At 43.0% G+C, this 10893-nt stretch overlaps 2 protein-coding genes across 2 annotated transcripts; one reads left to right on the top strand and one right to left on the bottom strand.

The window, feature by feature from the left end:
* Positions 1 to 1447: 1447 nt before the first annotated feature.
* Positions 1448 to 10874, bottom strand: PIN1 (peptidylprolyl cis/trans isomerase, NIMA-interacting 1). Its single transcript, XM_056510563.1, has 4 exons — positions 10787 to 10874; positions 8182 to 8373; positions 7186 to 7296; positions 1448 to 6356 (listed from the first exon to the last, which is right to left on the bottom strand). The coding sequence occupies exons 1-4, from the start codon at positions 10842 to 10844 to the stop codon at positions 6247 to 6249; spliced, it is 471 nt and encodes a 156-aa protein (XP_056366538.1). The 5' UTR covers positions 10845 to 10874; the 3' UTR covers positions 1448 to 6246.
* On the top strand, positions 1892 to 3656 carry LOC130263042 (uncharacterized). The gene is made up of 2 exons (XM_056510497.1): positions 1892 to 2756; positions 2827 to 3656. Exons 1-2 carry the CDS (start codon positions 1892 to 1894, stop codon positions 3654 to 3656), a joined length of 1695 nt encoding a protein of 564 aa, XP_056366472.1.
* Positions 10875 to 10893: the final 19 nt, after the last annotated feature.

Here is a 10893-nt window from a genome sequence, read left to right as displayed (position 1 = left end):
CTCAAAATTCCCCCAAAACACCCGAAAATCCCCCCAAAAACCCCAAATTTCCTCAAAACTCCCCCAAATCCCCCAAAATTCCCCAAATCCACAAAATCCCCCCAAAATCCCCCAAATTCTCCCCAAAATTTCCAAAATTCTCCCAAATCTCCCAAAATATCCTCAAATCCCCCAAAATCCTTCCAAATTTTCCCCCTGAAAATCCCCTTCCCCAAAAATTCCAAAATTCAAAAAATTTCCTTCAAAATTTCCCCAAAATTCCCCCAATTCCCTTTGATTTTGGGGTAATTAATTGAATTGAATTCTGGGATTAATTAATTTGATCCGGGATTTAATTAATGGGAAATATGGGATTAATTATTAAGAAATAATTGAATTTATTTATTGGGCAACATGGGATTTATTAATTGGGATTTAATTAAATTATTCCCCATTAATTCCCAAGTAATTCCCAATCCAATTATTCCTTATTAATAAATGCCATATTTTCCATTAATTAAATTCTATATTCCCTTTAATTAAACTCCATATTCCTATAATATAAATCCCAAATTCCACATTAAATAAATACAATTATTCCCCATTAAATAAATCAAATTATTCTCTAATAAATCCAATTATGTCCTATAAATAAATCCCATATTTCCCATTAATTAAACCCATATTCCCTATTAATTAAACCCATATTTCCTATTAATTAAATCCCATATTCCTATTAAATCCCCAATTTTTCATTAAATAAATCTAATTATTCCTTATTAATAAATCCAATTATTCCCTATTAAATCAAATTATGTCCTATTAATATATCCCATATTTCCCATTAATTAAATCCCATATTCCCTATTAAATCCCATATTCCTATTAATTAAACCTCATATTCCTTTTATATAAATCTCCAATTCTTCATTAAACAAATCTAATTATTGTCTATTATTAAATCAAATTATTCCCTATTAAATCCAATTATGTCCTTTTAATAAATCCCGTATTTCCCATTAATTAAATCCTATATTCCCACTAATTAAACCCCATTTTCCTCTTAAATAAATCCCCAATTCTTCATTAAATAAATCTAATTATTCCCTATTAATAAATCCAATTCCTTATTAAATCCAATTATGTCCAATTAATAAATCCCATATTTCCCATTAATTAAACCCGTATTTCCTATTAATTAAATCCCATATTCCTATTACATAAATCCTCAATTCCACATTAAATAAATACAATTATTCCCTATTAATAAATCCAATTTTTCCTTATTAACAAACCTTATTTTCCTATTAAATAAAACCCCAAAATTCCCAATTTTAGCCTTTTTTCCCCTCCATTTTAGGCACTAAATCCCAGAAAAAAAATCCCCCAAAAACCCGAAATTTTCCCTTTTCCAATTTATTAAAAAAAATAAAAAAAGAGAAAAATAAAAACCCAGAATTCCCAGAAATTCCACTGGAGAGGGATTTATTTTTGCAGGAAAAGAGCCGGGGCTTTACAGCATTTTTTGGGAACTTTCACACGGATCCAAGCTGGGATTTTTTTTTTGGGATTTTTGGAATTTTTTTCACTTTTTTTTTTTTATTTCCTTTTTTTTCCCACCGAACAGAAGCGAAAAAAACCACAAAACCGAAAAATCTTGTCCAAAAAAAAAAACCACCCCAAATCCAACTTTTTTCAACCCAAACTGAAAACCAGCAGGAAAACAGAAATCTGGCGATTTCCTCCACCGATTTCCCGGGAAATCGCCCCAAAAATCTGGCGGGTTTTGGTTTGTTGGGTTTTTTTTTTGGAAGTCCAAGCGACATTGCCGGGAAATTCCCGGGAGGATCCGGACGGACACCGGGAGCTGCCTCGAGTGTTGGTTATTAATCAATTAATTAATAATTAATTAATGGCTTGGATCAAGCGGAGCCTTCGGATGGGGGGAGTTTTTTTTTGGGGAGAAAAGAGCGGGAATGAGTTAAATAAACATGCACGGGGTGGGGGAGGGGCTTGGCTCGGCGCCGGGGGCTGTGGTGGCTTCAGTGGTGGCGGCGTCATTGTCATCGGTGTCATCGTCATCGGTGTCATTGTTGGGTATTGTCATTGTTGGTCATTGTCCATGTTGGTCATCGTCATTGTTGGTCATTGTCATTGTCCATGTTGGTCATCGTCATTGTTGGGTATCATCGTTGGTCATCGTTATCACTGGGCATTATCATTGTTGGTCATTGTCATTGTTGGGCATTGTCATCGTTGTTGTCATTGTCATCGTTGTTCATCATCGTTTGTCATTGTCATCATTGGTCATAGTCATTGTTGGGCATTGTCCATCTTGGGCATTGTCGTCGTTGGTCATTGTCATTGTTGGTCATTGTCTATGTTGGGCATCGTTGGTCATTGTCATCGTTGGGCATTGTCCATGTTGGGTATTGTCATTGTTGGGCATCATCGTTGGTCACCGTTATCATTGGTCATTGTCATCGTTGTTCATCATCGTTTGTCATTGTCATTGTTGGTCATTGTCATCGTTGGTCATTGTCATCGTTGTTCATCATCGTTTGTCATTGTCATCATTGTTCATCATCGTTTGTCATTGTCATCATTGGTCATAGTCATTGTTGGTCATTGTCATTGTTGGTCATTGTCTATGTTGGGCATCGTTGGTCATTGTCATCGTTGGGCATTGTCCATGTTGGGTATTGTCATTGTTGGGCATCATCGTTGGTCACCGTTATCATTGAGCATTGTCATCGTTGGTCATTGTCATCGTTGTTCATCATCGTTTGTCATTGTCATCATTGGTCATAGTCATTGTTGGGCATTGTCATCATTGTCATCGTTGTTGTCATTGTCATCGTTGTTCATCATCGTTTGTCATTGTCATCATTGGTCATAGTCATTGTTGGGCATTGTCCATCTCGGGCATTGTCGTCGTTGGTCATTGTCATTGTTGGTCATTGTCTATGTTGGGCATCGTTGGTCATTGTCATCGTTGGGCATTGTCCATGTTGGGTATTGTCATTGTTGGGCATCATCGTTGGTCACCGTTATCATTGGGCATTGTCATCGTTGGTCATTGTCATCGTTGTTCATCATCGTTTGTCATTGTCATTGTTGGTCATTGTCCATGTTGGGTATTCTCATTGTTGGGCATCATTGTCATTGGTGTCATCGTCATCATTGTTCACCATCGTTGGTCATCGTCCATGTTGGGTATTGTCATCGTTGGGCATCATAATCGGTGTCATTGTCACTGGTGTCATTGCCATCACTGGTCATCGTTATCGTTGGTCATTGTCATTGTTGGTCATCGTTGGTCATTGTTGGGCATTGTCCATGTTGGGTATTGTCATCGTTGGGCATCATCATCAGTGCCATTGTCATCATTGGTCATTGTCCATGTTGGGTATTGTCATCGTTGGGCATCATCATCAGTGCCATTGTCATCATTGGTCATTGTCCATGTTGGGCATTGTCATTGTTGGGCATTGTCATTGTTGGGTATTGTCCATGTTGGGCATTGGCCACTGGTATTGTTATCACTGGGCATCACCATTGGTGTCATTGTCATTGGTGTCATTGTCATCGTTGGGCATTATCATTGTCACCAGTGTCATCATCATCGGTGCCATCATAATTGGTGTCACTGTTGTCATTGTCATGGCTGCCATTGACATCATCATCGGTGTCATTGTCATTGTTGATATCATTGTCACTGTCACCATCATTGTCACCATGGTCACTGCTGCTCACCACCGTCATTGTCATCGCTGTTGGTCATCGCAATTGTTGGCATCGTCATCATCATCATGGCCACTGTCATTGTCATCGTTGTTGGTCGTCATCATCATGGCCATCATCATCATCATCATCGTTGGTCATTGTCACCATCATCGTTGTCATGGTTGGCCATTGTCATGGTTGGCCATTGTCATGGTTGGCCATTGTCATCGTTGGCCATGTTGTCATCGTTGGCCATGGTCATCGTTGTCATGGTCATTGTTGTCACTGTTGTCACCGTTGGCCAACGTCACCGTTGCCATGGTCACCACCACCACTGCAGCCACCGCATTCCCGGCACCGGCACCGCCGGGAGCCGGCTCCGGCTGCCCCAACATTCCCAAAAAACCGCGGGAATTCCCCGTTTTGGTTCCCGCCCCATCCGGGGCCGACCGGGAGCGCGTGGAAGAACGGAAAAGTTCTGGGATCTGGAACAGCGCCAGGAGCGCCGGGCGGGATTCCCGCGGATTCTGTGGAATTCCCGAGGATTCCCACGGATTCTGTGGAATTCCCACAGATTCCGGAGGATTTTCACGGAATTCCCGTGGATTCCAGAGGACTTCCATGGAATTCCCACAGATTCCAGAGGATTTTCATGGAATTCCCACGGATTCCAGAGGATTTTCATGGAATTCCCGCGGATTCCGGAGGATTTCCATAGAATTCCTGTGGATCCCCATAGATTCCATGGAATTCCTGTTGATTCCAGAGGATTTCCACAGATTCCCAAGGATTTCCATGGAATTCCCGCCGATTCCGGAAGATTTCCATGGAATTCCTCTAGATCCCCACAGATTCCATGGAATTCCTGTTGATTTTAGAGGATTTCTACAGATTCCCAAGGATTTCCATGGAATTCCTCTAGATCCCCGCAGATTCCATGGAATTCTTGTTGATTCCAGAGGATTTCCGTGGACTCCTGAGGATTTCCATGGAATTCCTGAGGATTTCCATAAATTCTTGTGGATTCCTGAAGATTCCTTGGGATTCCTGTGGTTTTCCATGGATTCCTGAGGATTCCCACAAATTTCCATGAATTCCCATGGATTCCTGAGGATTCCCATGGATTTCCATCAATTCCTGAGGATTTCCATGGATTCTTGTGGATTCACAAGGATTTCCATGGATTCCTGAGGATTTCCATGAATTCCTGAAGATTCCCAAGGATTTTCATGTATTACTGAAGATTTCAATGGATTTCCATGAATCCCCAAGGATTCCCAGAAATTTCCATGGATTCCCAAGGATTTTCAGGAATTCCCATGAATTTTTGAAGATTCCCATTAATTTCCTGTGGATTCTTGAGAATTCCCAAGGATTCCCATGAATTCCTGAGGATTTCAATGGATTCCCATGAATTTCCATGGATTCCCAAAAATTTCCATTAATTCCTGAGGATTCCCACGGTTTTCCATGAATTCTCATGGCTTTTTGAGGATTCCCATGAATTCCCATGGATTTCTGAGCATTCCCACGAATTTCTCAGGATTCCTCAGGATTCCCATGGATTCCCAAGGATTTCCATGGATTCCTGAGAATTCCCACGAATTTCTGAGGATTCCCATGGATTCCCACGAATTCCCAAGGATTTCCATGGATTCTGAGGATTTCCATGGACTCCCATGGATTTCCATGGACTCCTGAGAATTCCCACGAATTCCAATGGATTTCCATGGATTCCTGAGGATTCTTGAGGATTTCCATAAAATCTCGTGGATTTCCAAGGATTTCCATGGATTCCTGAGAATTCCCACAAATTCCAATGAACTTCCACGGATTCCTGAGGATTCCTGAGGATTTACATGGATTTTCATGAATTCCTGAGGATTCCCAAGAATTCCCACAAATTCCAATGAATTCCCATGGATTCCTGAGGATTTCCATGGATTCTCGTGGATTCCCAAGGATTTCAATGGATTCCTGAGAATTCACACGAATTCCAAACAATTCCCATGAATTCCTGAGAATTTCCATGGATTCTCACGAATTCCTGAGGATTCCTAAGAATTCCCATGGATTTCTGAGGATTCCCATTAATTTCCATGGATTCCTGAGGATTCCCATGGACTCTCATGGATTTCCAAGGATTCCCATGGACTCCTAAGGATTCTTGAGGATTTCTAAAAATTCCCATGAATTCCTGAGGATTTCCACGGATTCTTGTGGATTCCCAAGGATTCCCATGAATTCCTGAGAATTCCCACAAATTCCAACAAATTTCCATGGATTCCTGAGGATTCCCATGGATTCCCAAGAATTCCCATGGATTCCTGAGGATTCCCACGAATTCCTGAGGATTCCCACAAATCCCAACCATTTCCCGAGGATTCCTGAAGATTCCCCCCAAAATTCCAACAAAACTCCCGCAGATTCCCCCAAATTCCTGTGGGCTTCCATCGATCCCTGTAGACTCCCACGGATCTCCAGGACTTTCCCAAGGATTCCCCAGGGAATTCCTGGGAATTCTGGGCCTGCCAAGGCACTTCACTCCGTGCGGAGGATGATGTGGATCCCGGATTCCGTGAACACGGGGCCGCTCATCTCGCCGGCCCTGAGCGCGAACGACGCGTCCTCGAACGCCTTCTGCATCTGCCCTGTGAGGAAAAACCCGGAATTCCCTCAGAAATTTGGGATTTTGGGGCTTTTCCCCAAAAAAAAAATTTGGGATTGGAAGTGGGGAGGGGATAATTCCCAAATTGGTTCTGGTGGATTGATCCCAACTGGGAATTTCGGGGTGTAATGGGAAAAAGAAATATTTAGGGAGGTTTGGATGCCAAAAAAAAATCCCCAAGATTCCCTAAAGAATTTGGGATTTTGGGGCTTTTCCCAAAAAAAAAAACAACTTGGGATTGGAAGTGGGGAGGGGATAATTCCCATATCTGTTCTGGTGGATCGATCCCAATTGGAATTTTGGGGTGTAATGGGAAAAAAGAAAATTAAGGAGAAAAGAAGAGGGAGTAAGACCCAAAATTCCTGAAAAAATTTGGGATTTTGGGGCTTTTCCCAAAAAAAAAATTTGGTATTGGAAGTGGGGAGGGGATAATTCCCAACTTGTTTCTGGTGGATCGATCCAAATTGGAATTTTGGAATTGGAAGTAAATGAGAAAAAAATATTTAGGGAGAAAAGAAGAGGGAGTAAGACCCAAAATTCCTGAAAAAATTTGGGATTTTTGGGCTTTTCTCCCCCAAAAAATATGGCATTTGAGTGGGGGAATTGGGATTTGGGATTTTTTAAGATGAATTGCCTGGAATTTGGGATTTTTTTTGGGATAAATCTTTTGGAATAGGATTTTTTTAGGGATAAACCTCCAGAAATTTGGGGTTTTTTGGGATGAATCTCCTGAAATTGTGTTTTTTTTAGGGATAAATGCCCTAAAATCTCTGGATTTGGGGTTTTTGGGATTTTTGGGATGAATCTCTCACCTCTCCCAAAAGCTCCCAGGTCCCCTCCAGCCTTGGCCGAGCTGCAGTCGCTGAACTGAGAAGCCAAAGACTCAAAATCCTCCTCTCCTGATTTGATCTTCTGGATGTAACCTGCAAAATCCAGGAAAAATCCCAAATTAGGGAAAAAAAAATTCCAAGAATTCCTTGGGAAAGGAGACACAACCCCGAAATATCCCAAAACCACCCCAAAATCAACATTTCTGGGATTTTTTTTTCCCAAAAAATCGCCATTCTCAGGGTTTTTTCCTCAAAAAAAATCTTAATTTCAAATTTTTTTTTCTCAAAAAATTGTCATTCCCACTTTTTTCTTCCCAAGAAATCACCATTCCTGTTTTTTTTCCACAAAAAAAATATCACCATTCCCACTTTTCTCCTAAAAAATCACCATTCTCAGGTTATTTTCCAAAAAAATTGTCATTTCCATGAATTAATTATGAAAATATCCTAAAATTTCCCCAGACTACAAAACCCAGAATTCCCTGGGTTTCATTCCCAGAATCCTCCACTTCCCATTGCCTAGCAAATGACCTCATTTACATATTTTTAAACATAAAAAAAAAAAAAAAAAAAAAAAAAAAATCCCCCAAACTACAAATCCCAGAATCCCCTGGCTTTCATTCCCAGAATCCTCTACTCGCAATTGACAAGCTGCAGAGAACTAACTTACATACATTATTCATTAAAAAAAAGTTAACAATCCTCCAAAACTACAAATCCCAGAATTCCAAGCCCTTCCCAAAATCCTCCACTTCCCATTGCCTAGCGAATGACCTCATTTACATATTTAAAAAAAAAAAAATCCATAAAACTACAAATCCCAGAATTCCCTGCGTACCTTTCCCAGAACCCTCCACTCGCAATTGACGAAATGCAGAGAACTCATTTACATAAACACCTTATTAATAAAAGAAGTTAAAAACCCTCCAAAACTACAACTCCCAGAATTCCAAGCCCTTCCCAGAATCCCCCTCTGACCGTTGACGAGCTGCAGCGCCTCCTCCTTGGAGCGGGTGATGCGCTCCTGCCGCCAGCTGGACGGGCGCCGCGATTGGCTGTGCTTCACCAGCAGGTGGGAGCAGCGCACCCGGCACGGCTCCGCCCGCCCCGCCCCGCTCGGCCGCTCCCATTGGCTGGCGTTCGTCAGGTGGTTGAAGTAGTACACGCGGCCTGTGGAGGTATTGATTAGTTATTGGTTATTGATTGGTGATCGGTTAGTGATTGGTGAAAAAAAATCAGGTTATTGGCACCAAAAACCCAATGAAACCCAGCTCATCGATCCCATTGGCTGGCGTTCGTCAGGTGGTTGAAGTAGTACATGCGTCCTGTGGAAGTATTGATTAGGTATTGGTTATTGATTGGTGATTGGTTATCGACTGATATCAAAAATACAGGTTATTGACGTCAAATCCCAGCTTATTCACCCCAAAAATCCATTGATGAACTCCACATTTATCAGGTGGTTGAAGTAGTACACGTGTCCTGCAATGGTATTGATCAGTTATTGTTTATTGATTGGTGATTGGTTATTGATTGGTATAAAAAATGCAGGTTATTGATATCAAATCCCGGGTTATCCACCCCAAAAATCCATTGAGGGACACCATGGAATTGTGTTCAACAGGTGGTTGAAATAGTACCCACATCCTGGAATGGCATTGATCACATATTGGTTATTGATTGGTTATTGGTTAGTGATTGGGATCAAAAATACAGGTTATTGACATCAAATCCCAGTTTATTCACCCCAAAAATCCATTGATGAACTCCACAGGTTCACATTTATCAGGTGGTTGATGTAGTACACGCGTCCTGCAATGGTATTGATTAATTATTGGTTATTGATTGGTTATTGGTTAGTGGTTGGTTTCAAAAATGCAGGTTATTGATATCAAATCCCGGGTTATCCACCCCAAAAATCCATTGATGAACTCCACAGGTTCACATTTATCAGGTGGTTGAAGTAGTACACGCGTCCTGTGGAAGTATTGATTAATTATTGGTTATTGATTGGTGATTGGTTATTGATTGGGATCAAAACTACAGGTTATTGACATCAAATCCCAGTTACAGACCCTAAAATTGGCCCCATTGACTGTTTACCAGTTGGTGGAAGTTCTACACGGATCCTAAGGAATTATTTAGTTATTGGTTATTGATTGGTGATCAGGTATCGGTTTATGCTGAAAAATCAGTTTATAGACACTGAAACTCAGCTTATCCACCCCAAAAATTCCATTTATGGATTCCACAGATTCACATTTACCAGGTGGTTGAACTAGTACACGTGTCCTAGAGACCTATTGATCAATTATTAGTTATTGATCAGTGACTGGGTACTGATTAATGCTGAAAATGGACAGTATAGAACCCAAAAAAACGGGTTATAGACCCCAAAAAAATTAACTTTGGACCCCCAAAATCAACCTGGCCACCCCAAAATGAAACTTTTTGCCCCCCAAAATCAACGAGTGACCCCCCCCAAAATCCTCCCCTATTCCTGCTGGGGGGTGAACCCCCCTCAAAATTCCCTCATGAGGGGGAGCCCCACCCAAAATTCCCCTCATGGAGGTCCCTCTACCTTAACTGGGGGGTCCCACAATCTCTGAGGTGATGATCCCCCTCAGATCTCCCCAAAATTAGGGGATCCCCCCAAAATTCCCCTCATGGAGGTCTCACCACCCCAATTGGGGGTCCCCCATTCTCTGAGGTGATGATCCCCTCAGAAACCCCCCAAAATTAGGGGAAACCCCAAAATTCCCCTCATGGAGGTCCCCCTACCTTAATTGGGGGGTCCCACAATCTCTGAGGTGATGATCCCCTCAGAACCCCCCAAAATTAGGGGACCCCCCAAAATTCCCCTCATGGAGGTTCCTCCACCCCAATTGGGGGGGTCCCCCATTCCCTGAGGTGATGATCCCCTCAGAAACCCCCCAAAATTAGGGGAACCCCCAAAACTCTCCTCATGGAGGTTCCTCCACTCCAATTGGGGGGGTCCCCCATTCCCTGAGGTGATGATCCCCTCAAAAACCCCCCAAAATTAGGGGAACCCCCAAAATTCCCCTCATGGAGGTCTCCCCACCTCAATTGGGGGTCCCCCATTCCCTAAGGTGATGATCCCCTCAGAACCCCCCAAAATTAGGGGACCCCCCAAAATTCCCCTCATGGAGGTTCCTCCACCCCAATTGGGGAGTCCCCTATTCTCTGAGGCGATGATCCCCCTCAGAACCCCCCCAAAATTAGGGGAACCCCCAAAATTCCCCTCATGGAGGTGATTCCCCCTCAATTGGGGGTCCCCTCCTCCTTGAGGTCACGACCCCCCAAAATTCCCCTCACGGAGCTGATGACCCCCCCCAAACCCCCCTAAATTGCAATATCCTTTCCCTGAGGCCATGACCCCCTCAGCAATTCGTTGCCCCCCCCTCAAATTCCCCTCACGCATCTTCCCCCCCCCCACGCCCCCTCATCCCTTCTAAACCCAACACCGCCGCCCTCACCCCATTTTCCCACCTCCTCCATCCCCGCCGCTCCTTCCCCGCGTTCCCCCCGGATCCCCGGGCGTCCCCCGCCCTCAGGTTTTTACCGGAGCTGCGGCTCATGCGCTTCTCCCACCCCGCGGGCAGCTTCTCCTCCTCCGCCATCTTCCCTTCCCTCTGCCCGCTCTGCGCGACCCGCCCACAGCGGAGCGCC

This window comes from Oenanthe melanoleuca, chromosome 25 (genome assembly GCF_029582105.1).
Source record: "Oenanthe melanoleuca isolate GR-GAL-2019-014 chromosome 25, OMel1.0, whole genome shotgun sequence".
Lineage (NCBI taxonomy): Eukaryota > Metazoa > Chordata > Aves > Passeriformes > Muscicapidae > Oenanthe > Oenanthe melanoleuca.
The sequence above is the reverse complement of the archived record's forward strand: the minus strand, read 5'-3'. Positions and strand labels throughout refer to the sequence as shown.